The sequence below is a fragment of the Mesocricetus auratus genome, unplaced genomic scaffold (assembly GCF_017639785.1).
Source record: "Mesocricetus auratus isolate SY011 unplaced genomic scaffold, BCM_Maur_2.0 Super-Scaffold_100007, whole genome shotgun sequence".
In the NCBI taxonomy this organism is placed as follows: Eukaryota; Metazoa; Chordata; class Mammalia; order Rodentia; family Cricetidae; genus Mesocricetus; species Mesocricetus auratus.
In genome coordinates this window covers 49,842,399-49,864,078 of record NW_024429191.1, presented here as the reverse complement: position 1 = coordinate 49,864,078, position 21,680 = coordinate 49,842,399, and the positions used below count along the sequence as shown (strand labels likewise).

General features: G+C 42.3%; 2 protein-coding genes across 5 annotated transcripts; one reads left to right on the top strand and one right to left on the bottom strand.

The window, feature by feature from the left end:
• Nucleotides 1-342: 342 nt before the first annotated feature.
• On the bottom strand, nt 343-9,285 carry Mis12 (MIS12 kinetochore complex component). Of its 2 annotated transcripts, none has more exons than XM_013111716.3 (2): nt 9,052-9,285; nt 343-2,926 (listed from the first exon to the last, which is right to left on the bottom strand). In XM_013111716.3, exon 2 carries the CDS (start codon nt 2,890-2,892, stop codon nt 2,272-2,274), a length of 621 nt encoding a protein of 206 aa, XP_012967170.1. In that variant the 5' UTR covers nt 2,893-2,926; nt 9,052-9,285; the 3' UTR covers nt 343-2,271. The 2 variants fall into 2 exon arrangements, with proteins under 2 accessions (XP_012967170.1, XP_005067507.1); XM_005067450.4 differs by lacking the exon at nt 9,052-9,285 and adding an exon at nt 8,535-9,011.
• Nucleotides 9,286-9,325: 40 nt separating this feature from the next.
• Derl2 (derlin 2) lies at nt 9,326-21,444 on the top strand. 3 transcript variants are annotated; one of them, XM_040749050.1, is made up of 7 exons: nt 9,326-9,346; nt 10,406-10,471; nt 12,686-12,759; nt 13,743-13,836; nt 14,545-14,740; nt 15,166-15,256; nt 18,451-21,444. In XM_040749050.1, the coding sequence occupies exons 3-7, from the start codon at nt 12,749-12,751 to the stop codon at nt 18,554-18,556; spliced, it is 498 nt and encodes a 165-aa protein (XP_040604984.1). In that variant the 5' UTR covers nt 9,326-9,346; nt 10,406-10,471; nt 12,686-12,748; the 3' UTR covers nt 18,557-21,444. The 3 variants fall into 3 exon arrangements, with proteins under 3 accessions (XP_040604984.1, XP_012967169.1, XP_005067508.1); XM_005067451.4 differs by lacking the exon at nt 9,326-9,346 and adding an exon at nt 9,478-9,633; XM_013111715.3 differs by lacking the exons at nt 9,326-9,346; nt 12,686-12,759; nt 13,743-13,836; nt 14,545-14,740; nt 18,451-21,444 and adding an exon at nt 9,477-9,633 and having other exon boundaries at nt 15,166-15,231.
• Nucleotides 21,445-21,680: the final 236 nt, after the last annotated feature.

Below are 21,680 nucleotides of genomic sequence, written 5' to 3'. Positions count from 1 at the left end.
GCTTACTACCATCAGGGCCTTGCTCTCGCAAAGAATTTGTTCTGGAAACAAAAACAACCTTTCTTCTGTACCAAATCCAAGAGTAGTCTCTTTTGCTATATATTGCAATCAATTAGCAAGCTCCCGGTGTAAGCAAAGTACACCCACTTGTAATGACTGGTTAATAAAGGAATCAATGGTTTACTCCTTCTCTCAAGTTGTGTTCAGTCAATCAAAAGGATTAGGATCACAAAGGGCTCATAAAGTAGGAGTATCTTTGGCTATGGCATCATTCTTTAAACTTTCCCCAGTGCTGAATTAAGAACATCTTCCCATATATTAAACTGCAAGGTAGCATGTAAATACTTCAGGAAAATATTTATTATAGGTATAGAGATTAGGAAGTCCAAAGTTAAGGAAAATGCCTTCTTGCTGTCTCTTCCCATGGTGGAGGCATTGCAGAGTGAAATCAGAGTGGTCTGAACTCATGTTTTCATTGGAAACCTACTTACCAAAAACTCCTCCATTCCCTTGGCATTAATCAAAGTATAAACGTTCAACTTCAACACTGTATCACTAGGAAGTTAGGTTTTTTTTGTTTGTTTGTTTTTACGAGACAGGGTTTCTCTGTATTGTTTGGAGGCTGTCAGTCCAGCCTGGCCTCGAACTCACAAAGATCCGCCTGCCTCTGGAAGTTAGTTTTAATACATGAATTTTGTTGCACACATTCAAACTCTACCATTGTCCCCTTTCGTCATTTTCCATCTAATGATAACCTTTTGTCCATTCTGTCCCTTAGCTGTATATCCAACTTTTCCTTGTTATATTCAGAATCCAACCACTCCCCCAATGCAAAACCCTGATGCAAATGGCTCCTTTATCTAATCCAAGAGTCCCCAACAAAGTCTTTTTACCAATATAACAAGTGTCATGAATCAGATTTGGCTTTGTTTTGTTTTGTTTTGAGAAAGGGTCTCTCTATGTAGCCCTGGCTGTCCTGGAACTCTTTATGTAGGCCAGACTGAACTCCCAAGAGATCCACCTGCCTCTGCCTCCCAAGTGCTGGGATCAACGATGTGCACAACAGCCAGCTAGGACTCAGGTTTGGTTTTTGTTTTTTTGTTTTGTTTTCCTGTGTAGCTTTGGAGTCTGTCCTACAACTAGCTCTTGTAGACCAGGCTGGTCTCGAACTCACAGAGATCTGCCTGCTTTCTGCCTCCCAAGTGCTGGGACTAAAGGTGTGCACTACCACCACCTGGTTAGGAATTAGTTTTTAATGGCACACAAACATACACAGGTTTTGCTTACTCTGAAAAAGAATTATTGTGTATATGTATGTGTGTATGCACACACAATGTGAGGGTGCACACGCCACAGTGTACCTTTAGAACTCAAAGTACAATGTTGTGAATCAAGTCTTTCTTTTCACCTTTGCAAGGGTTCTGAGGATCCAACCTGGGTCACCAGGCTTATACTACAAGTACTTTACCTGCTGACCCATATCATCAGGCCCTGTCTGTCTGTCTAATAAAAATGGAATGGAATGTGACAAGTGTAACGCCTGCTTCCCAACTGTACATCTGCTCCACCTGTGTGTATCTTTAACATGTCCTTCCTTATGGGTTTTCTGCTATTTTCTTTGCCAAGGATGATCCTTCAGGCACGTGGCTAATGCCTTCTCTTGTAAGCTGGACTTGAATCTTTCATTATGAATAGAGCACACCTCTTCTAATACTGCAGTATATTTCACCTCATATCCCTGACCCCTCTGCTGCTCCTTGTTTCCCCTTTGCTTTTTTTGTTCTTTTCCCTCCTCCTTTTGCTTCTCTCCAGAGTGTGGCATGTTCAACCCTGAGAGACCCACATGCTAAGCATGCTCTACCACTGAGCTATGTCCCCAGTCCAGCTTTTCTGCTTTATTAGTCCCTGATATACCACATGGCTGCACTCCAGCATTCAGTGACTGAATATACAGGCCTGATTTACACAGGGTTCCACTCCCTCCCGAAATCATACTAAAACCCCTAACAGATGAACAGGTGCAATCCCGAAAGAAGAACTTGCGGTGTCACCAGATAAAACGGTGGTCAACCCAAATTTCAGAAGGGGAAAAGCGGATGAACACCAACTCTGCTTTAGAGATCTCAACTGGAGCCCGCAGTTCTAGAAGATCCCCCCATCTGCTTTGTGGAACCTGGGACAGGAGGGAGAAGTGGCCCCAAAAGACCTTAAAGGTAAGAGTAATCAAAGAAAAGTGACTTATTTACATGCTCTCTTTTCACTACCGAGAAGCTACTGTGTTTCCAGTCTTTTGCTTTGTTTTTCTACATTGTCTCTAATGTTCTGGAGTTTTCTACAGTTCTGGACCAGGGACACCAAGCTCTCCCTGAAGTTACTAGTTCCATGATCTCTGCCAATGTTTTCAAGTTCATCAAAGAAAGTCAAGGTTTCTTTGAGTTTGGCTTTAACAGTTTTTTGCTCCTCTAATTCTGCAAGAAGGGCCTGCTCAGTGCATAATTCAACCTTATACTTCTCCTGTAACTCTTCAATTTCCTTTTTGAGAAGCTGAAATTTTTCTTCATTAAAAGGATGGGTCTCCTGACACTTATCTTCAGGAAGCAGGATGTTTGGGGGAATACACAAAACCGACTGCAAAATCAGCTGCTCCATTCTGCCAAAAAGGTTATCGAAACGTCCTTTCATGAAGCAAAGGAACTTCTCTGTGCATTCACGAATTTGGACAGGGCTAATCTCAGAGTCTGGCACGCCCTCCAGCTTCTTTAGGATTACATGTTCAACAGCCTGCATCACTTCAAACAGGTGGTCTTGAAATGCTATGTAGATCCTCAGCAAGCAAGTCTGTGGTGTGAAGCCAAAGAACTGGGCCTCATAGGCCATAGGATCCACGGACATCCTGCTTTACTTTGCTGCCCTCAACTGTGAAAACCTGCAGGTACAAAAAGAAAGAAATTTCATTTGGACAAAAGCATCAGAGAAAAGTAACAAACCCCGTGACTGATAGGCAAGCAAGCAAAGGAAGCAAATTTAAAACGAAGGTGTTTGTGCTACTTTGATACCTGATGTTTCTTTTAGCCTTGTCTAAAGAAAAACAGAAGCCCTTGCCTCTCTTAGTCTCTTTCCTATAATGTATTGTTCATTTCCCTTTTGTCCTACTAGTAACTATGTACTTGTTATGGAGATAAGAGAAGTTTTACTCCATTCTCAGATAAGGGTGCTTAATGTAATCTACAAACTGATACTTCAACTATCAGATGAATTTTTTAAAGATGTAAGTAAAAAAAATATAACCAATGTTGTTTACAATCTTATGAGAAGACAGGATGCTACCAACCTTGAGAATTTATATATCTAATGGTTTAAAATACAGTGGTGATAACTATATGGCTATACTAATAGAATTTCTGTAGTATTGTTCATAGAGTATCTCTGGCCTGGAAGACTTTTACTTCCGGAACACTTCTCACAGATTATGTTCCTACTAGGGTTATGTTTTGTTGAGGCAGGGCCTCACTACATTGCTTAGGCTGGCCTCAAAATTTCAGCTTTTCTAACCTTAGCCTCCCAAGGAGCAGGATGCCAGACCTATACTCTTAAGATTTGTGGTGCTGTTTTTAGACAGGTAGCTCTGGACTTTTTATGTGTATGTGCATGTATCTGCCTGTATGTATACACACCACATGAAGATGTCTACAAAAAATAGGTTTTGGGTTCCCTGGAGCTGGAGTTATAGACAGCTGAGAGTGCTGGGAACTCAACTTACTGGGAACCCAATCCAGGCCCCCTGCAAGGGCAACAACATCTCTAAACTACAGAGTCACCTCTCCAGCCCCTACACATACTGTCTCATATACACATGTTTATATTTTAATGTCCTAATCACTTCATGCTATTGTATTCATTTACTTGACTAACCCTGATCACAGCAGTATATCAGTTCTATCATACTCACATATCCCAGGTAAATGTCCATGTTAGGACCTTTAATCCCAGCACTCAGAAGGCAGAGGCAGGTGGATCTCTATGAGTTCGAGGTCAACCTAGTCTAGAGAGCGAGTCCCAGGACAGCCAGGGCTACACAGAGAAACCCTGTCTCAAAAAACCAAACCAAACAAAGAAAAAATGTTTCCTTTTATGCATCATCCTCCCTCTCAGCTCTTGACCCACATCCATACCCATCCAATTTAGTATGAAGTTGCTGTTCCTAAAAGGAGAAGGAAAAGGGTGGCACAAATTCAATGATTATGCATGAGAAGTAAACTCAACCCCCTTAGATCTATGCTGTGTTTGTGACAGTGGTGTTAGGGAGACTGATACACAGTGTAAAACAAGACAGTCTTTCCCTACCAACCAAATAATCAAGAAACTTGTCAGACCTTTGAGAACACATCAAGATGATGAGGAGCAGGGCTGTCAGAGATGGCTCAGCTGTTAAGTGCACCTGCTGCTCCTGCAGAGAGCCCAGGTCTGGTTTCCAGAACCCACATAAAGTTCACGACTATCCATAATTGCATTTCCAGGGGATTTGACACCCCTTGACCACAGTTCAGCATACACTTTCATTCATGCAAACATTCAAAACACAGAAAAAATTAATTAATTTAAAAAATGTTTTAAGATAGTTAGAAGCAGGACTGGAGTGATAGCTCAATGGCTGTGGTGATATTTTGTTTACGATCTAACAAAAAAGCTTGTCTGAATATCAGAATGCAAAGCTAGCCACACTAGGTAGCCAGAGGCCAGGCAGTGGTGGTATACACCTTTAATCCCAGCACTCAGGAGACAGAAGCAGACTGTTAGTTCAAGGTCACCCTTAGCTACTTGAAAATGGTCCAATCTAAAAGAGAAACAGAACTCACATGCCTTTAGTCCTAGCACAGGAGCTCAGTGCAGTCTGGAGATGCAATCTGAGGACAGGATTGCCCTTTCAGTCTGAGCATTGGTGAGACGAACTCTCTAGTGGCTGGACACTTTGCTTTTCTGATCTTCACCTTTAACCCCAATATCTGTCTCTGGGTTTTTATTATTAATACCAACTAGAATTAGTGCTACAAATGGTTAAAAGCACATGTTCTTGCAAAAACCTGGGTTCAGTTCCCAACACCCACACGGTGGCTCATAACCATCCAAAACTCCAGGGAATCCAATGCCCTGTGGGACAAGGCACACATATGGTATATATAAATGCAATACATAAATGCAATCAAAACACTCATACACATACATTTCAAAAAATAAAATCATTCAACAACAACAAACAAGATAGTTGGGGATGGAGAAATGGGTCAGTGGATAAGAGCACTAGCTCCTCTTACAGAAGACCCAGGTTCAGTTCCCATCACCCACAAGATGGCCCACACAATCTCTAACTCCAGTTCTAGAGAATCCAATGCCTTCTTCTGACCACTGTGGGAACCAAGCACACACAAGGTGCATATAATACATGCAGGCAAAATAAATAAACAAACAAAATACACATTTTAAAAAAAGGTAACGAGGAGCCAGGAAGAAGTCAAACTATGACACTGAAATGGATTAATGTGAGGCTCTTTCTGATTGGTCCATGACACTCCAATACAAAATTCTGCAGGTGCAGCTGAGGATATGCTCCACTGGCAAGCCACAATGATAAGATTAATAACAGTCCATATCTAGACAGAGTATTCTTTCTGACAGTTCTAGTTCTACCTTCAAAGCACCTAAGGATACATTTGCAAGAACTTTCACTCAAATAGTAACAGTAACATCTGTCTCCCAGTCTATGATCAGTGATCACCTGTTCTAACTAGTTCTAATCACTTATTTGTTCACTATTTTGAAACAAGTTTGCATGATCCTTTAATACCACAGATTGCACAAATTGTATCAGAGATACAATTAAGAGACTATGTTGGGAACAAAGTCAGAAACATGCCATATGATATGACCTTAAAGTTATTAATAGCCTTTAATATTGCTGGGATACAGTTTAAATTACTGTTCCTCTTTTAATTCTTATTTGGTAGTTCCCTTATCAGACCTCAACTTTACAATTTTGTCTTTTGTTTTACCAGTTTTTTTTTTTTTTCGAGACAGGGTTTCTCTGTAGCTTTGGAGGCTGTCCTGGAACTCACTTTGTAGACCAGGCTGGCCTCGAACTCACAGAGATCTGCCTGCCTCTGCCTCCCGAGTGCTGGGATTAAAGGCGTGCGCCACCAACGCCCGGCTTTGTTTTACCACTTTTCATTCAGTCACCAGGTCACCTAAGAAGACTTAAGTTCTTTCAGCTTTGTACAATAACTTTAAAAGACAATCTTACTATTTATGTGTGTGTGTGTGTGTGTGTGTGTGTGTGTGTGTGTGTGTGTGTGTGAAGTGTGCATATGCCAGTGCTCACAGGTGCCCTTGTAGGCCAGGGGAGTGTGTCGGACTGGCTGGAACCAGAGTTGTGAGTCACTAAGCATGGGTGCTGGGATGCAAACTCACAAACTCTGGATGAAGTTGCATGGAGTCTTTTCTGTTGAGCCATGCCTATACCCACACAATAACTGCTTTTAGAAAACTGTATTTTAAGATTTACAGGGTTTCTCTGTGTAGCCCCGGCTGTCTTGGAACTCACTCTGTAGACAAGTCTGGCCTAGAACTCAAGAGATCTACCCGCTTCTGTCTCCCAAGTGTGAATGCTAGGATTAAAGGCATATGCCACCACCACCTGACTACATTTTTTTTAAGGGGAGCATGTGTGAATACACACCAGACTCTTGACCCTTGAACCTTACAGGTTACAGCATTTTGTTAGTCATGATACTTCTGGCTGTCAAGGAATAAAAGAGCAGGCAGAAGCACAGAGGTGGTGAGTAGCCGTGGCAGGTTTTTAGTTTGATACTGCACTGTGTGGGTAAGATGTCACCACTGGAAGAAGCTGGACGGAAAAGGACAGGTGTGTTCCTTACCTGGCAAGAGCAGCTCGGGGAAGCGGTGTGTGTGTATGGGGGGGGGGCTGTTTAAGATTGCAGTTATTGGGAATGAAGTCTCCCATGGCAGGGAAGGTACAATAGCAGAAAACCCACTTACTCAGATTTTTAACAACACTCATCTATTTTGGGATAATTCCCAAATTTCTAACTCTATACAGTCTGTTGTTGAGAAATGCACCTACCTGCCTAACCCTCGAATATCAGATTCCTCCCAGATCACTTTCTGTCTGTATTCTTTTTTGTTTTGTTTTTGTTGTGTAGTTGTGCCTTCACCTTAACTTTGTAATGAGACCAAACCATTTATCACTGCTCTAACATGTTGAAGAAATCATTAGAGTGGGAAAGAGACATGGGTGTTTATTGTCCCACTAAGGGATGAAACACTTTAGTAGCATTTATCCTTTTAAAGCTTTCTGCCGTTAAATGTCTCTTTTTACAGGATATTCTTTATGCTCATAACTGATGGGCTAGAGAATTGGTTTTGAGTCTGTAGCATTACTATAGAAGGATAAACATCCTTTGTATTCCAAAATAGGGTCTCAAAACAGCTCTTAATTCTCATTTAAATTGCCAGGAAGGTTGGAGCTACTAATTCATCTCCCAAGGAAACAGATGATTCGAGTTGATAAAGAATGAGCATCACCTAATAGGTTTGCTAGTAACTGACTTAATTGCAGAGGGGAGTGGTACTGAGATCTTCAGGTGGTATCTTCTTAGGGACTTGCCAGATATTTGCATATATAGTGTCAATAAATACTGCCAAAACATTCTCAGAACATCTAAGCTGGTTTACACTCACTTGTAGTAGTCTGGAACTTCTTTTATCTGCCAACACCTTTAACTTTTTGCTAATTTGAAAGTCACAAACTTGTTTTTCCTTCCTATAGTGCTAAGCATTATGTCCAGGCCCTTTTACAAGCTAGGTTTGCACTCTACTGCTACATCCCCAGCCCCACTTAAAACCATCTGGCGCACATGCTGTCTGGATGGACACTGAAACTACCTCCTTCCACCTCTGTGTTTATATTAGGATGCCTTTTCTAGAAGATTATATTTTCATTATCCAAGTAAGACGGATGTCTGTTACAAATTACCAAATGATGGGTCAACCTACCCACAAATTGTACACTATATTTCTCTAGGTTTGCATCCTAACTGCCTCAAAGTTCTCAACAGGCCTGCATTGATGTACCATTCACACACACACACACACACACACACACACACACACACACACACATCACCACGCACAGACACAGACTACAGACACACCAATTCTAACATCCAAACTTCCAGTTCAGAGAAAAGCTCCAATTCCGCCTTTTCTCTGTTAGACTGGCAATGCTACGGCAAGGTGGTAGCTATAAAACTGTAGTTTTACCAACGAGCTGAGACCACTCCTCTTGTGTTTGCCCCCAATCTCCCCTAAACTTCGGGACTCAACAAATCCTCTGGCTTCAGCCTCCGGAGTGGCTAGGAGGCACGGGCAGGTACCACTGCGTTCAGACTTCTAAATGTCACTCTCTCCCGTCTTCACTCGGTTCCTACTAGACTTGACAGTCACACTCCCCACACACACACCTTTTTAATGCTTCTATTAACTTGCCGAACGCTTCTGCCACGACCAGGATTGCCTTTGCTCCAACACAACCGAATTTTATTTTCTTTTTTCTTCAAGTAGGCACACATCGAGCAGAGATTCTTCAAGAACCAGTTGGAACACACATCCCCGAAGAACCAGCCACTACCTCCTTCGCTCTCCCCTCAGTGTTACTGACTCATCAGCCACCTCTTCTCTGCTAGACAGAGCTCCTGCGGCTCAAGTTAAACATGGGAGGTTCCCACACCATCAGGACGAGTGTAACGGAGTCCTCGATCGCCACAGACAATGCCCAGAAACCGCAGAGCCGGAGGCGCTTCCGGCAGCTCCGGCTCCCGTCCCACCCTGCGGCCGCACTGCATGCCGGGACCTCCAGGTCTCCAGGCCCAGCCGGGCCGAGTGAAGGATACCCTGCAGAACGCGGCGGCGCGCCTGAAGCCACGGCGCTCCTCCAGGCCCGCCCTTTCCGCTCCTCCTCAGAGAACACACCGTCCCTACCGAAGCGATCCCGGGGTGATGGAGTCCGCCACACGCCGGCTTCCCGCCACTCCCTTCAAACCGCACAGAGGACAGGAGGAAGGCGGCGGCACCGACTCCTCAGAAGCGACTGAAACGTGCCTCCGCGAACGAACGCAAAGGCGGGATGGATCGCACTCCTGATTGGCCGGCCCAAGCGTCAAAAGGGGGCACTCGGATTGGTGACAGGAAGGGGACGAGGAGGGAAGGCTAGCTGTGGCCGGCGGGGATTGGCGGAAGGAACTGGTACTTTCTCTCTTCGTTGGTAGGCAGAGAAGTAAGGATGGGCCGACGCGGAAGCGCAACTCGTGATTGGTGGGTGAGCGGTCCCCAAGGCGCCAGCGATTGGTGGCTGGCCGGGTGCCAGGCGCTGATTGGACAGCGGTGGTACGGCTTGGAGGCCGGCTTTGAGTCCGCCCCGCCGCCTGGCATACTGGCGGAAGGGGAAGGGGGGCAGGCGCGGTGGGGAAGATGGCGTACCAGAGCCTCCGGCTGGAGTACCTGCAGATCCCGCCGGTCAGCCGTGCCTACACTACCGCCTGCGTCCTCACCACCGCGGCCGTGGTGAGCAGCTGTGGCGCCACGTCCTCCTTTTTCAGGCTAGCTATGACTGGGTCTTCAGAAAACGGGTTTGGGCCGCAGAGAAGCCCAGAGGGTTGGGTCCCAGGGGTGGGTGGAGACATCCGGAGCTGACTCTAGGGTTCGGGATAGTCCCAAGGGTGCCAAGCCAGTGACCTGAAAAGGAAGTGCTCTCCATGAAGGGGCAGGTCAGTTACCGAGAGATGAAATCCAGACCTGTAGCGAGTCAGAGCTGCGGGAGCCGCCCACCCAAATATGTATCTCAGCCCCAGCTATGGCCAGGTGACTAGTGGGAGCAAGGTCCGCTAGGTTTACAGACTTCTGTATTAAGGAAAAATAAATCTCGAGTGGTCTGGAAACATCTCTCAAAAGACGGCCCGTGGATATAAGAGCTGGCCACTTGTATCTAGTCCTGATGGTAGTGGGGCCTCGAATCTCTTATTCGGAGTTGTCTCGCCCAGCTGTTTCAGGTACTGACCACGCGACATGTAAAAGATGCTGTTGTCTTGCTCTAAAATATCCCCACCTGCCTGCCTTATATCACTCTCAAATATTGCAACATCAAACTTGCATTGTGTATTGAGGATACAAAACGGTTGTGTGAATTCTAGAGAATCTCTTACCAGCCATCACAAGCAAGACAGAAATTTACTCCCAAGTAACAACAGAAATTATTAGAGCTACTGGCCCTTTGTCGTAAACGCTGAAATTTTGTTTTACCATTGATCTGATTTAAGAAGCTCTTTTTCCATTTCAGCAGTTGGAATTGATCACACCTTTTCAGTTATACTTCAATCCTGAACTAATTTTTAAACACTTTCAAGTAAGTGGTCTATGGCTACTATGATTAATGTTTCCACTACCTTTTTTCTTTATTGTTTAGTAAGTAATAAAACCTGTCAGATACAGTCTCAGAAATAATCCAGGGGTAGGGGATGAGCTCTGATTATATGTCTTACTGAGATGTAAATAAGGAATTCTGCAGCCTGGTTGGACTCCAGAATCACTTAAGAGCTGCTAGCTGTTTGTGAGCTCTTTTTCATATACCAAATTTGAATCGCCAAGGGTGGAGCCTGGCACCAGCAGATCAAGCAGGAGGATGTAATTCTGCTTTATTCATGCTGGTCCCTGTCCCAAATGTATTACACTCCCTTTGTACCCGCTGAACTCTAGCTTGCCCTTCAAGATGCAGCTTTTGTGTGCCCTCAGATAAATCAGCATCTCTCACCCTTACTTGGGGCTGTTTGTTGGTTTATTTTGGTTTCTTGATATGGGGTTTCTCTGTGTAGTCCTGACTGTCCTGGAACTCGCTCTCTAGACCAAGCTGGCCTTGAACTCACAGAGATCTGCCTGCTTCCTGAGTGCTGGAATTGAAAGCATGGTCTATCACCACCCAGCTTTACTTGGGGGTTTTTATGTGCAGTGTCCTCACTGGGATGAGGATTCTATGAACTCTTAGGTGCAGGTAACCCATAAAACTGGATTGTTTCCATGTGAACAGAGTGCTGGTTCCTTTTCTCACTACTGTGATAGAATACCTGACTATCTGGCCCTCGGTTAGTTGGTAGAGCTTAAGGCCGTTGGTCCCATTGCAGCCCTCTTGTGAGGAAACAGACAAGAGTAGATTGATCAGTTCACTTCCTCCTCTTTAGTAGTTCTGGGACCCCAGCCCATGGAATTGCCCTCTCAGCTAGTGTTTTCCTTCCCACCTCAAGTGACTGAGTCTAGAAACTCCCTTACAGAGGGACTGCCCAGAATTTGTCTTATAGGTGACTGTCAACGTTAATTGTCGCAAATAGTTGCCAGTAATGGAGGGTTTAATGGTGTATGAAAGCAGTCAGCCCTCCAATAATGTCTTTTCTAAGTATTTTCCTGTGGCCTTTCCTAGGATTGCTTCCTACTGACTTGCATGGTGTGACTGCCTAGGGTTAAGTTCTTTGGTTTGTTTTTTTGTTTATTTTTTGAGATAGTTTGTTTTGTAGCTGTGGCTGGTATGGTTTTGTGGTATCATCCTGCCTCAGCCTTCTAGGATCACATGGTGTGCATCACCATGTATATTTTTAAACAACAACAAAACCATAGGGTCTCTTATGTAGCCTGGGCAACTTTTGAACTTAACAATATCAAGTGATCTCCTGCCTGGGCTCCTTAGTACTAGGATTATAGACATGAGCAATCATCCCTGGCCAAGATTAAATTCTTGCATTAAGTTTGGAATTAGTTCTAGATTTGCTATCAAGAGTCTCCACCTCACTGCATGCCTTAAGTCTTAAGATTCCTTATCTGTGAGGTGAGAACAGTCACATCAGCTTTTTTGTCTTACAAAATTACTAAGATCACATAAATGATATAAAACTTTGTGAGTAGTTGTAGGTTGTCTAAGTGAGACTGCTCTTGTGTCTTTCCTTGACTCTTGGAGCATTAATTTTTGGAGAATTTTTCCATCAGGATGATATGGCTAATATAGGAACTTTTTCTCAGCACCTTTAAATGCTGGGTTCCTGAAGTTTGTACTGCCTGTAAACTCCTCCTTACAATGACTACACATATTCTGTTTTGCAAACTAACCTAGCTTTTTATTCAGACAGCTTCCATGATTTGCTTAACCACATAGTGTGGTTTTTTTGTATTGTTTTATAAAAGATAATTGTGGTTTTGATTTTTTTGTCCTATCATCCATATAAATTTCACAGTCCAATTAATATATTTTGGTCTTTTTTTTTTTCCGGTTTTTCAAGATTGTTTTGGAGGCTGTCCTGGAACTTGATCTGTAGACCAGGCTGGCCTCAAACTCACAGAGATCCGCCTGCCTCTGCTTCCCGAGTGCTGGGATTAAAGGCGTTCAGACACACACACACACACACACACACACACACAGAATCAGATTCAGAATCAGGTTGGGTATCACATTTGAATGGACAACTAGGACTTTGGAGCCTCAGCATTGTAGAATGTTGCTTTTATTTTATTATAGAAATGTTTCCTGGTTATGTATTTTACTTAATGTGCCTTTCTCTTGCCCCTCTCCCCCTTGCAGATATGGAGGCTAATCACCAATTTCTTATTTTTTGGTCCAGTTGGATTCAATTTTTTGTTTAACATGATTTTTCTGTATCCTTTTAAGTGGAATCAACATCAAAACTTTAGGTTCACTTAGTATATTGTAAGCTGAAACTATTACTCTTGTTTATTTTTTAGAACATTTTAGTTATGACATCTGGGTCTGTAGTTTGTAATCAGGTTGTAATACTTTGAAACTCTTTGTAGCTCTTTTGTTTACATAGGAGGTTCCAACTGTTAAAAGATTAGTGTCCTTAAGCTGTGGTTTATTGTAGGCATATTTATAAAATAATGTCAGCATCAGCTGGCCCAATGGTAAGTCATCCCAAGACACTGGTAACTCAACAGATTTTCCCCAGGGTTTGGAATGGCTTAATGAGAGTGGGGACCATGATTGCAAGAAAAAACAGTGAGTGCCAAAATGTCTGCTGGACTTGGCATGGAGGTTGGTTGGAAGACAGGAAGAGCCGTGGTAATCAGAGAGTCAGATGGTGATTAGATGTGCTCAGCTACTCACTCCTCTTGCACCCAGCACTGCAGCTCATCCGCAGGAGACAGAGGGCCTTTAGGGGTGTTGGGACTTAACTCCTAGGGTGGTTTTTGTGTTTCCTGCATAGGCTATCATTCTGATAAGTTCCTTATGAAAGGTTTTTTGTTACAGTTTTTATGGACTATACGAGGCTTCTTTGCAGGGATTTCTTCCAAATTGGCAAGCCAAGGATGGTGCAAATTCATGTGTGTTTGAACCTGGGAAAGACAATAGTACAAACTGGAAGAGATGTAATGGTGACTGGAAGCATGTTCATGCAGTGTTTGAATTAGTTCCCCAGCCAGGAACCAGCTTTGTAAAATACGGTGCTGGTTTTGTTGTTGCCTAAAATGCTTGATGGGAAGAAAAGAAACCAGATTACTACTTAAACATTCTTAGAGAAATGCAGCTTGATATGTAGTATGAAGCTCAAGTATGTTTCAGTGGTTCATTGCATTTTATCTTTAATGTGTGCCCTGAATATTTTCTTAACTTGAAACTTAAGATACCGTTACTGTCGAATGCTAGAAGAAGGCTCTTTCCGAGGTCGGACAGCAGACTTTGTATTTATGTTCCTTTTTGGTGGATTTTTAATGACTGTATCCTTCAACAAACAGAATATAGGAAACTATTAAAGAATAGACTGTCTATTCCGCAATCGTTTCATCTGTCTCCCGTGATTCACTAGCTACCCTGAACAGATAAAAGTAGATCTCCAGACTGTAGCCTCAGGGTGCTCCCACTTACTTCACAGCTCACTGTGACAGCTTCCAAGCCTAGAGGTTGGACAGGAGGCTCCACCGAGCAGGAATTTTTAACCCAGGTGGGTTGTCCTGAAGGATCTCAGTTACACCACTGTTGGTGGGAGACTTCGCTTTCACTAAGTTGGTAAGACGTGTGTTAAGTCACTGTTTAAACTGATAGAATATGTTTAAAAAGAGGAGGGTTTTGTTGTGTGTAACAGACTTAGATTAGTGCTGTGTGCTTCAGCACCTGTGAAGGCGTCAGTGGGAGTGATCTTCACTGTACTTACTGACAAAGGAATTAATGTTTTCCAAAAAGGCAAGAGCATCACAAAAGCAAAAATTTAGTCTGTAGTAGCTATGATCTGGATAATTTAGCCCAAGCCAGTTTTCCCCTAGTTGCATTGGGTAATTAATTTCAGACTTTTCTTCTTATAGTTTAAAAATGCCATTCACTACTTAGCTTTCCTAATTCAGATTTTAGCAAAAGGACAATCTATAGTTCTTACTTAGCCTTACCTAGTATGCTTTCATGTTGATACTTTCCTTAATTCCATTTGCTAGCTTTTTGGTTTGTTTGTGAGCTTAGTTTTTTTAGGCCAGGCCTTTACAATAATGCTGGTGTATGTGTGGAGCCGAAGGAACCCATATGTCCGAATGAACTTCTTTGGTCTTCTAAACTTCCAGGCCCCCTTTCTGCCCTGGGTGCTCATGGGGTTTTCCTTGTTACTAGGGAACTCAATTATTGTGGACCTTCTGGGTAAGCATCTTATCATTGCTTTTTGTGCTCTTTTACCTGAAAATGTATTTTGTCACTGTCTTTCATGTTTATTCTGTTTAATCTTCATATACAGCTATTGCAAGGTTGTTTAATAATTATATCTGAAAGATAATATTAGTTCATTGATTTTCAATAATTATACTTATCCTAAATAAAGCCTGTGTTGGTAGGGAACTTAAAATTGAGATTTGTTTTTTGTTTTTGTTTTTCCAGACAGTGTTTCTCTGTATTGTTTTGGAGGCTGTCCTGGAACTTGCTTTGTAGACCAGGCTGGCCTCAAACTCACAGAGATTCATCTGCCTCTGCCTCCCAAGTGCTGAGATTAAAGGCGTGCACCACCAACACCCGGTTTAGAATTGAAATTTTAATCTTCCTTTTTATCCTTTATTTCTGGTTGATTATAGGTATTGCAGTTGGGCACATATATTTTTTCTTGGAAGATATATTTCCCAATCAGCCTGGTGGAATAAGAATTCTGAAAACACCTTCTATTTTGTGAGTATTTGGTAACGCCATGTTTCACATTCCATGCAGACAAACCGTGGTCATGGTTCATTTTGGACTCCCTTAGCTCCTGATCCATGCAGTTCATGTCACTGTTTGCAGATTGAGCAACGTGTCTGCAGTGGGGAGCCCTTGGATTGGCCAGAAGCAGATTAGGCCAGGGTTGTGATTACTGGGCTCTTGACATTGTGGGAGTGACTTTGCAATTATTGTCCTGAGTGACCACTAGAACTTGGGTCCCAGAAAGGAGCCTGCTTGCTTTACGAAAGCTGATGCCCAAGTTGAGAGAAGTCAATGAAAAGTGAATGAGCCACAAAGTTCAGAGGACATTTCTGATGGTGTTCTGACTGGCAAAGCAGGTGGTGGAGACACACCGGGAAATAGAATGGAAAGGCTTTGGAGCTGAAGCCAGACTAGCTATTCCACCACCAAGCAATCTGATTTGAAGCACATCTCTTCATTTTTATTCTGCAGTTTCTTGAGCTAAAATTTTTGTGTCCTTGGGAACTATTACATGGGGGGGGGCAGGGCACTTGCTAGGTCCCTGTCTAAAAATGAAACAAAGAAACCCTGTCTAAAAAGCAAATAAAAAAGGCTCTGTTGAGATGACAAAATGGTTTGATACAAATTCTCTGTTGTAGAATAGTTAACAAAAAAAAAAGAATGAAGATGGCTCAGTGGTTAGCAGCACTAACTGTTCTTTTAGAAAGAAGACCCAGATTCAATTCCCAACGCCCACATAGCTGCTAACAACTGTTTATAACTTCAGTTCCATGGGATCCAACGTGATCGTGTGGCCTCTACAGACACTGCAAGCACTCGATGCACAGACACACATGCAGGCAAAACACCACAGACATAAAATGAAAATAAAGGGCCTGGAGAGATGGCTCAGTAGTTAAGAGCACTGGTTGCTTTTCCAGAGGTCCTGAGTTCAAGTCCCAGCATCCACATGGTGGCTCACAACCATCTATAACTGTGATCCCATGGGTCTGATGCCCTTTTTTGGTTGCAGATGTACATGCAAACAAAATACATATATATATAAAATACATAAATAAATAAACCTTTAAAAAAAACTAAAAAGAAGGGAAGTAAATACATCTTTAAGGAGGAGGAGGAGAAGAATGAACTTTTCTAGTATATGCCTGTCATCCTATCTGCTCTGAAGGCTGAGGCAGAAGAATTCAAGATTTGATGTCAGCCTAGGTAACATACAAAGAATCCATTTCAAGAGGAATTGTTTTTTAATTAAAAAAAATAAGGAAGGGGTATCTTTACTATCTTAATTAGGGTTTCTATTGCTGTGAAGAGACACCATGACCACAGCAACTCTTATAAAGGAAAACATTTAATTGGGGCTGGCTTACAGTTTCAGAGGTTTAGACCATTATAAACGTAGTAGGACATGGTGGCCTGCAGGCAGACATGGTGCTGGAAGAGTTCTACATCTCGACTCACAGGCAACAAGAACTGGTCTATCTCACTGTAGTTATAGCTTGAACATAGGAGATCCCAAAGCCCACCCCACAGTGACACATTTCCTCCAACAAGGCCACACCTCCTAATAGAACCACCCCCTATGGGCCTAACTTTCAAACGCATGAGTCTAAGGAGGCCATACGTATTCAAACCACCACAGGAAGTAAAATTGTCTGAAATTCTACTTACATTCAGCAGTTTCCCTTGACTGACTTTTGGTAAAGTAGTCATGTGCCTTTCATAGCATTTTTGATCATTTCCTACATGATTACTATATATACATCATTTCTACTTCTCCCTTTCTCCCCTTCTACTCCTGTATATCCCTACTCCCTATCCAATGTATGACCTCTTTTTAAATTGTCATTATAGAGACATTTACAAAATCTATTTACCTATTTGGCCCATTTGGGTTGCTTTTATGAAGATGTGTTTAGGACTGAACATGGGATTGGGTAACTGTCTGTATATGCTTTTTAAAAAATAGGTACATTATTTTAGCTTCTTTTAAAGGTTTATTTTATCAATGTGTTTATGAGGCTGTATGCCTGCATTTTATGTGTACTGTACACATGGGTGTGTGTGCCTGCAGAGACCAGGGACAATGTCTCCTGGAACTGGAGTTACAAGTGGTTATAAACTCCCTGATGTGGGTGCTGGAAACCAAACCTGGGTCTTCTACAAGAGTAGTAAGTACTCTTAATTTCTGAGCCATCTCTCCAGACTATCCGTTTTTTGTTATTGTTGTTGGTTTTGGTTTTGGTTTGGTTTTGGTTTGTTTTTTTTGCAGGGGGTGGGGTTAGTTTTTTGGGACAGGGTTTTTGTGTTGCCCTGGTGTCCTGAAATTCACTTTGTATACTTGAATTCATGGAGATCCACCTGCCCCAGCCTCCTGAGTGCTAGGATTAAAAGCATGCCCCCCCCCCAGCTAAAATGTATTTTTTACTCTAATTTGTAATAATTACTTTCCCTAACTGGGTGTGGTGGCACACACTTTCAATTCTAGCATTTGGAGGACAGAAGCAGGTGGATCTCTGAGTTCAAGGCCAGGCCAGCCTGGTCTACAGAATCAGTTCCAGTAAGCTAGGACTACACAAGAGAAATCCTGTCTGGGAGGGGGGTGGGGAGGTACTTTTCCATTATAAATGCCCTGCAGAATTTTAGTAGCTACATGATATTCTGTGATTCATATATATCGTAATTGTGTTACTCCCTTACTATTGAGATGTTATTGCTTTTCCTTTTGTAATTGGAGTGATAAATGTCCTTGAAACTAAGTCGGCACACCCCAACACAAAATTAATTCTATTAACCATTTTTAAATGAGCCGTGCAGTGGTGTTAAAGAGCACTTGTGTTGTGCTACGATGGCCACTATCCTTAGAATGTTTTTGTCTTGTAATCCTAAAACCTGCTCATTGAGTGATTCCCTATTCCTGTCATCCAGCAACCACCATTCTGACTATGCCTGTGGGTTTGACTATTCCAGATACTTTGTCAGCATTTATTGCTTCTGTAGTAAAAATTAGTAAAGGAGGTAAGTTAATGTAAATGTTAAGTAACTGTGGAGCCTTTAAGGTGTAATAGCTCTTTAGTTGGCAGGCAGAGGTGACGCTTCTCTGTAGAAGCCCTGTGGGAATAAACTGCTTTCTAGTATTTTCGATCTGAGATGACTTTGGCACTGAACGGTTCTGTGTGTTTTAGGAGGACTATTTTTGATACACCAGATGAGGATCCCAATTACAACCCACTACCTGAAGAGCGACCAGGAGGCTTCGCCTGGGGTGAGGGCCAGCGCCTTGGAGGGTAACGCAGCAGTGCCAGTTATGAGGCCCATCTGAGAAAGACTCAGTGAAATGCCTATTGGGATTCTTTTATCCCTTGTTGCAAAAGTGTGGACACTTTTGACAGCGTGACAGATTTTAACTCCAGAAGCACTTTACGGAATGGTACACTGACTAACACAGAAGACATTTCCAGCAGTTTGCCAGGGGTTCCTCACTATGCTGGTACTAAAAGTATAACCTCTTGGAGCCAAAAAACAGAGAAACAGATACCCTGCCGCCTCTGACAAGTACATGGGTACTTGAGCTCTGTGGCGTAAGGCAGGATGTTTCCTCCTCTTCTTTGATAGACAAGGCCGTGGTGTAAATGGAAGTTTCAGAGAGGACAAAATAAAACTGAATTCCATCTCTCTCACACTGTATTTAAGCTTCGTGTGATCTTTTAAATCATGGTAATGTGTTCTAGCTCTCCTGCGTAGATCTGAACACAGCGGTTTCCATGTCTGCCCTCATGTCTCCACTGCTTTCGACTGGATTTGATTTCAAGATTGGAAATACACAGCTGTTACGTACTCTGACTAGTTCAAAGTGGTAGCCTCAGTAGGAGAAAAATTGGTTTCTGCCATTCAGATGTTTCCCTGTCTGAAAAACCACAGAAGAGAGGAGGGAGGGTGATTTCTTGTAGCAGAGGAATCTGTATGTGAATCAGCTGCAAACAAAAAGCAACTGTGACATCTCTTGTAGCTGGAACTTCTCCACTAAGAAATGCCTGAATTAGTAGTGGTCACCCTTTGTGGCATATGAATGGGCAGCAGTTGGGCATGTGTTCCTCTTGTCATTCATTTTAAGAAGAGCTCAAAACCTTTGCTGAGCCAAGTGCCTGGTTCACCTTCCTGGAATTTCAGGTAGAAATTCGGGTATTTGGAAGCAGCCACACTGATGGTTCAGTGAATGCTTGTCAAAGATATTACATCTTGTTTCATATTTGTGCTGCTTTCTCAGAACCGAGAAAGATGATCTCAGATAGTTTTCATTAACATCAGATAGGCACAGGACTCCCTAGACTGGATCGCCCTATTTTGGCTGAGTTGCTTTCCAGAATGAGCTTTCTCAGAGCTTGACATAGGCGTACATGAGCTGTAGTAAACATTTGAGGTGGAAAGCATCTTAACAACTGAGTGGAATGTGCATAGGCAATGAAATGAGTACTGGCATGTTACATGTTGCTAATAACTAACTGAAGAGGATTTTATGGAATATGTTTTAACAGGGTTGCTTTTCTCTTGTTTAAAAATATTTTAAGTTTAATGACAATCTCAGATTGTATGAACCTCATGGAATTTTTAAGTTTAATCATTGTTTCTGTTCAAGACAGCCTTCTTGGTAATTTTTAGGAATTTATTTTTATTATTGCTTGATTTTGAGCCAGAAATGAGTTTCTTTAGATTTTATTTATTGTCCTGGAGTTAATTTTAGATGTAGCTACTTAGTGGAATTTTTGTGGTAAAGATTTAATTCTAAAATCTCTTCACCAGCCATTCATTTTAAGTAATGAATACCTGTACATATTACTGACTGGATAAACAAGAAATGCATTTTAAGTATCGAATACCTGTGCATATTAATGACTGGGTAAAACAGGAAATGCATTTTGGATGCATAGTCTAAAGCAGTCTCTGGTGTTTAGGATGTCAATTCCTAGTGGCAAAATACCATGCTGTGCTCCCTGGGAATGCCAGTTTCAGCCACTTGGCCTCTTAGTAGTTTGGCCAATCCCACATTTGTGTCCCTGCCCCTGTGTAGTTTGACAGGATCTCTGTGCTTACGTGGATACGAGGAAAAGTCCTCATTTTCCCCAGGAAACCTCTTGATTCTGATTCTTCCAAACATACTTCCTTTTTGAAAAATGAGTCAACAGAAAAGTGAGATTGGACTATGGGATTCTGAGACCGATTAAGCGTACATGAATATAGTTTTAAGGCATTTCCTGGACTGTACCAGATATAGCCAAAAAGCACACCTAAAGCATAGGGGTTCTGTTTTGTTGTTATAGAATTAACAATATATGTTCATTTAAAGATGAATGGACATGCCAATTGCATCTCCCTAGGAGATACATTTTATATACTTTGGTGTGTTTTTTTCACTATGAATTTCTACTTGTTTCTTCCACTTCTTTTTCTGTCATCCTTCTGTGTCCTCGTGTCTTTTATATTTCTTTTGTACTTGTGTGAGGCAAAATATCCACATCCTGGATCTTGAAATGGAACCATAACACTGTCTCTGGGGTCCTCTGGGAATTAGGAAACATTGGAGCTGTTGGCATGTTGTGTAACATGCTTCCTAGAAATGCCATGCCTTCTGCCACTGTTTTATTTTGTGGCCGTGTTTTCCTTTGACAGGTGAGTTCTATCTATGTTAGCCAATGTCCTGCCCTTTGCTCCTCTTCAGGATGACTAAGCTACTTATTATTTTGAGTTTTCATCAAAGCTCTTGAACTTTGCTTCTATGGTTGAGCGACTCTGCACAAAAGTCTGCAGTCAGTTCCTAGCCCTTATCAAATGCATATTTCTGTCTTCCTCTGAAGGTTGCTCCCACTTCTACCTAGCAGAGACTCAATTTAAGTCTCTTCAGTCTTTCAAGACTCAACATTCAAATCTTAATCTAAAGTCTAGTTCATTTTCTTCTTTAAATCCTCATGAAGCTTCAAATCTGTACTAAAATTCTTATACCAAACCATATATTGTCTTGTACTGTTCCTAGCTGCTACATGTATGTTAGTTTTGTTTCCTTCATGAGAATGTAAGCTCCTTAAGGGCAGGGACTATGTCTTAATTTTTGTATCCACCACAGTGCCTAGCACTGTGCTTGGCACATGGGTGCTGAATAAATACTTTGTTCGTTGATCAGCAAACTATTATCTTGTATTTTTAATTATGAGAGGATTAATATGTATGTATGTGAACTTGTACTTAGTTGCTGAGATTTAAGATTGCTTCTTGAAACAGGACGGAACAAAGTTGAACATCATCAGGGCAATCATTGATTTGGTGGCCCTGCGAGCCAAGGTGACCATAAGCTGGTATAGTCACAGTTAGTTCAGGGAGTCAGATAAGAATGGAATGTGTCTTCTAGAGGAAAGATCAGGAT

Bases quoted from the DNA above. Each gene is read 5' to 3' on its own strand.
- Mis12 (XM_013111716.3), bottom strand. From the start codon at position 2,892: ATGTCCGTGGATCCTATGGCCTATGAGGCCCAGTTCTTTGGCTTCACA.
- Derl2 (XM_005067451.4), top strand. From the start codon at position 9,541: ATGGCGTACCAGAGCCTCCGGCTGGAGTACCTGCAGATCCCGCCGGTC. The intron at 9,634-10,405 runs GTGAGCAGCTGT...TTTCCATTTCAG, and splicing joins TCCTCACCACCGCGGCCGTG to CAGTTGGAATTGATCACACC. The intron at 10,472-12,685 runs GTAAGTGGTCTA...TCCCCCTTGCAG, and splicing joins TAATTTTTAAACACTTTCAA to ATATGGAGGCTAATCACCAA.